Source organism: Hylobates moloch, unplaced genomic scaffold (assembly GCF_009828535.3).
Source record: "Hylobates moloch isolate HMO894 unplaced genomic scaffold, HMol_V3 SCAFFOLD_5892, whole genome shotgun sequence".
Classification (NCBI taxonomy): Eukaryota; Metazoa; Chordata; class Mammalia; order Primates; family Hylobatidae; genus Hylobates; species Hylobates moloch.
In genome coordinates this window covers 1-4,292 of record NW_026658167.1, presented here as the reverse complement: position 1 = coordinate 4,292, position 4,292 = coordinate 1, and the positions used below count along the sequence as shown (strand labels likewise).

The 4,292-nt window shown below is 39.6% G+C and overlaps 1 protein-coding gene across 1 annotated transcript; it reads right to left on the bottom strand.

Moving 5' to 3' along the window:
• Positions 1–230: 230 nt before the first annotated feature.
• On the bottom strand, positions 231–4,178 carry COMMD3 (COMM domain containing 3). The gene is made up of 8 exons (XM_032148558.2): positions 3,994–4,178; positions 2,553–2,664; positions 2,375–2,438; positions 2,232–2,266; positions 1,828–1,888; positions 1,680–1,736; positions 1,524–1,583; positions 231–604 (listed from the first exon to the last, which is right to left on the bottom strand). Exons 1-8 carry the CDS (start codon positions 4,130–4,132, stop codon positions 545–547), a joined length of 588 nt encoding a protein of 195 aa, XP_032004449.1. The 5' UTR covers positions 4,133–4,178; the 3' UTR covers positions 231–544.
• Between the last annotated feature and the right edge of the window lie 114 nt (positions 4,179–4,292).

The window sequence follows — 4,292 nt, the reverse complement described above, 5'->3', positions numbered from 1 at the left end:
GTCGGGCTCTGGGCGAGCCCTCGGGCGCAGGTAACGGGCCGGGCGGCCGCCCGCGCCCGCCCCTGGAGCCCCGAAGCAGGAGTCTGCGAGAGACCCAGGAGATCGCATCGTTTCCTCCGTGTTTAACTTTAATCCTGAGAAAAGGCTATCGTTAAAAGTTCACACTACTCCTATCTAGCTTCACACAAAGTAATAATTAACACACGAACTCAGATCCAAACAAAATATCATCAGTCTTTGTGGAAAACAACACCTTATTTATTCAGGGTGTAATACTGTCTACTTCCTTTCATTAGACTTGAAAAAGATCAAAATAGGATAAATGGACAGTTACTACTAAACGATTCAAATACTTGGGCAGTATCTTTCCCTCTTAACCCTTTCACACGTTTTTAAAGTGTCAAAATTGATGAATGGTATAAATTCAAAAGGAAAATTCTTTTCTACTGAAAAGGACATCCAGCTCGCACAAACAGTGGTTCAGCTGAAGGCAAGGCGTTTCTGGTTTTCCTCTGCACTCGGGCGGATCGTTAACTTCACCAAGTTACAACTGAGTTGCTCTTTCCAGGCTTTTCGAAGCATCTTTAAGTTTCCCCACCAAGTCCTAAAAGACGTGTATACAATACCACGTTTTTAGGATAAAACATGGAAAGAAGTATCCAAGCTCAAGAAAGATGCAAGAAAAAAAGTCAGGACACACCTTCCAAACAAGTTTAAAATTCAACAAGATTTTAACCTTTGACAAACTACTATCGGGCAAAAGAAGCGTTTCCTCAGAAATACCTCATGTTCAAAACGGTTATTTGCCCTCACACTGAAACATGATTTCTAACTGGATCCTTAACCGCCCAGATACATCAGAATTTTCTCAAGTTATCTAACAAAGATGCTGTATACACATTTTCTGAAAGTTGAAAGTTTGATTCATGGTTACATTAAAACGACTCTGCAGAAGATGCCTTTGAAAAATTCAATTTCACCTAAATTTCCAGTAATGATCTTCATTTTTTAAAAGCTATGAAATAAATTCGTTGTCATATCCACTAATCAATGTAGTTTTGAATTTCCCGTCTTAAATGGGCAATATAAACAGTTTTAGAATGTTATGTATACTTCCCCCTTTATAAAAAGTCATTAAAAAACACTGTTTCAAAATCCAGTTTTGACAGTTTACAATTTCTGAAAGCAAAGACATTTTCGAAGCCATGCTCTTAATTTTGCTTTATCTTATTGGATCAAACTCATCATGAATAGAAGAAATTTACACTAAACACTACAGAAGTTTATTTTAATCAGCAAGAACAGCAAATACAGACCAATTCTCTATTAATAACATCTTAATTTCAAGTGAAGCCTATCTTAAAATACTACTTTTGATACCCCTTTCCCATTAAATCCTTAACCAATCTTCATTATCTGCTGACAAATGGTTAGATTAATTTTCTTTTGAACTTTCCAAGAGTATAACTCTCAAGTAAACATTTATAAAAAGACAGGCATATTTATAGATCCTAATACTGTACCTGTAATTGTTCCATGCTGCAACTAAAACTAATCTCTGGATAGGATGGGGAATCAGTGTTCTAGGGCAGGAAAAAAAACACACAACAAAAAACGCTGTTTATTTAAATCAATGAAATTATAAATTTCATTATTGGATAAGACTTATCTATAAATACCTGTACACTTAAGGTCACCAAATATGCAGGTCTGTACATCTTATGAAGTTGATTGGTCTAAAATAACACAACAAACACGTAACAGCCTTAAACTCTAGGTTTTAAGACGTTCCCTAAATCCCCCCCAGAGAAGTTTCTTAAACTTTACCTTTATCTGATATTCCAAGCGCCAAGAAACATCCATTATATGAGGGAGAGATCTGCCTATACTGAAAGATGCAATGATAACTTTGTACATAGTCTCCTCAGAACTTTTCAGTTATTTATATTTACTAAGAATGCCTCTACTTTCCACCCCCAACTCCATTTTAATCCATTCTGAATTTAAACCATTGTTAAACTTTATTTTTAAATTCTGAACGGTAAAAGAGCATTTGAAAATCATCTCAATAAACTATCTTTAAAAACATTAGCTTAACTTCAATTGTTTGACATGCCCTTTGGCTCCTTTTCTTTGGGTCAAGATCTCGAAGATCTTGTTTCACACCAACACTCTCCATTCATACCTGCAAGTGAAAAGTGCCTCAGCTTGACACCTTATACAGTACCTACCTTCCCAGTAGGATTTCTAGGGAATTCTTATTGTTCTGGAGAGGAAAAAGAAAGAAAGAAAGAAAGAAAAAAAAAAAAACAGATCTTTACAACAGAGTAAAAGAAAAATTGTACTGTTAATTTAAAATTTTAAAGTAAGTAACCTGATATTCCGTGCAAAACACTTCTATTCGCTCTCTGTCAAATTTACAGTCTTCTAGATAAGTGCTAGAAGAAAGAAAGAAAAAAAAAAGCCAAAGTTCTGTCTCCATTTTTAAAACTGAAATTGAAATCATTAAGGTAGTATTTGAAAATAAATGGATATTTAAATAAATCCTGTACCTTAGAGTTGACTTGTCAGCTCGGTGCTTTCCTGCCTCTAGTATGTAAGTTGCAGCTGCTGCATGACAATGTTTTAAAACCACTGGGTCGATATGTTTCAAGTCTGGATGATCTAAAATAAATTAACTTCCAGTGATGCCTATGATAATAAATTCTTTATAGTCATGTTCCTAAAAAGGATATTTTAATCTGGGTTTAAAAACCCTTTAACAAGATAAAAAAAAAATTCAACTATAAGGACAGTCAATTATAAGGAAATGAGATGAGCAACAAGGTCAAGCGAAAAACAATAAAAACACAAGAACTCTACTATTACTAGTTTCAATTAACTTATTTTGCCTTAATATTTTTACTACTAAAAAATACTATAGCCCCCAAAGAAAATATAACAATGCAATGGTCATTCTGACACTGGAGTAAATTCAAAGGAAAAACAAGATAAATATTTTACATGGTGTCAATTTTAGAATAAACTTCCATCCTAAAAATGATGAGTTTAGGGTAACTGGCTCCATGAACAATACATCAGGGGGTAGAAGGTAGGGCATGAGTTCAGAATATAAGATACAAATTTCAAAATTATATTAGTACTTTCAGGGTTTGACAGTCATCTTTTTTTTTTTTTTTTTGAGATTAGCCCAGGTGGTGGTTACTATTTTCGTTTAAAGAACTTCCACTTTCATACTTTTTGTACAAGTGTTTAGTTTATGAAACTACAGAAAAAGAAAATTTGAATTGTTGGGATATTTATATTTAAGAAAATCATCTAAAAGCGATCTCTCTTAAAATATGTCTTCAATCCATACTGACACTGCACCTCCGCAGTCACTGACCGGATCGCTTAAAAGACACTGGCATCCTGGTAACTGGGGCGGAACAAAGTATTGTGCATCATAGTTTAAGGTTCTAGGCGTAGAACCTGTGTAAAACATGCTGAACTAGAGCGCTGGAGTGATCACAGCAACTTGAGGTATGCTCTAAGTTGGCAAATGTCAACACTATCTGACCTAGTAATTACTTCGGAAACAGACCCTTTTAAACCTTTGCTAGCCTAGCCCTGGAAGCTTGAATTGCAGGGAGCTCCCCAGATGAAGTCCAACTGTCAAAACAGCCGCAGCCTCAGACAAGGCTAAACACCTTAGATGTTTAGGCCACAAACAAGACTTGAACACCGGCTTTACAAAAGAACAAAGAGACTGGGAGGGAAACCGGGCCAGGAATGTGGAGTTGGCTCTCTGCAGGTGCCAAGTGGGGCCAAAACAATGCTCAGAGTCTGCTCTGAGTCCTGGCAAAGCCACATCCCCAACACTCCGTCCGGAGCGAAGGGCAAAGCCCGGAGACTTCCTCTTCCCGGGGCTTTCCCCTTCTCGCTCCGCCGGCTCCTCTTCGAGCGCCCCTCCACCCCGGCGGATCCAGCTCCGAGCCGAGCCGAGCGGCTTACCTAACACGGCCTCGTCCGCCTGGGCGTCCAGCAGACTCTGGAATGCCGCCCGGAGGAGAAGCGTGAAGGCGTTGGAGTCGAAGGAGCCGGGATCCGCCAGCATCTGGAAGCCTTTCTGCACAGACTCTGAGAGCTCCATTGTGAGCGCGCCGTGACCTTCGACACGCACACCACGTGACACGCGCCGCGCGTTCAGCTGATGCGGCCGCGCGCGCACGCGGCTCGGGGCGGCTGGCGGCGGCGCGGGCTGCGGGACCTCCCCGCCCGCCTCCGCGCCCGCGCGCGGGTCCCGCGCCCCC

Bases quoted from the DNA above. Each gene is read 5' to 3' on its own strand.
- COMMD3 (XM_032148558.2), bottom strand. From the start codon at position 4,132: ATGGAGCTCTCAGAGTCTGTGCAGAAAGGCTTCCAGATGCTGGCGGAT. The intron at 2,439-2,552 runs GTACAGGATTTA...TCTTTCTTCTAG, and splicing joins GCTGACAAGTCAACTCTAAG to CACTTATCTAGAAGACTGTA. The intron at 605-1,523 runs GTACAGTATTAG...CACGTCTTTTAG, and splicing joins GCAGCATGGAACAATTACAG to GACTTGGTGGGGAAACTTAA.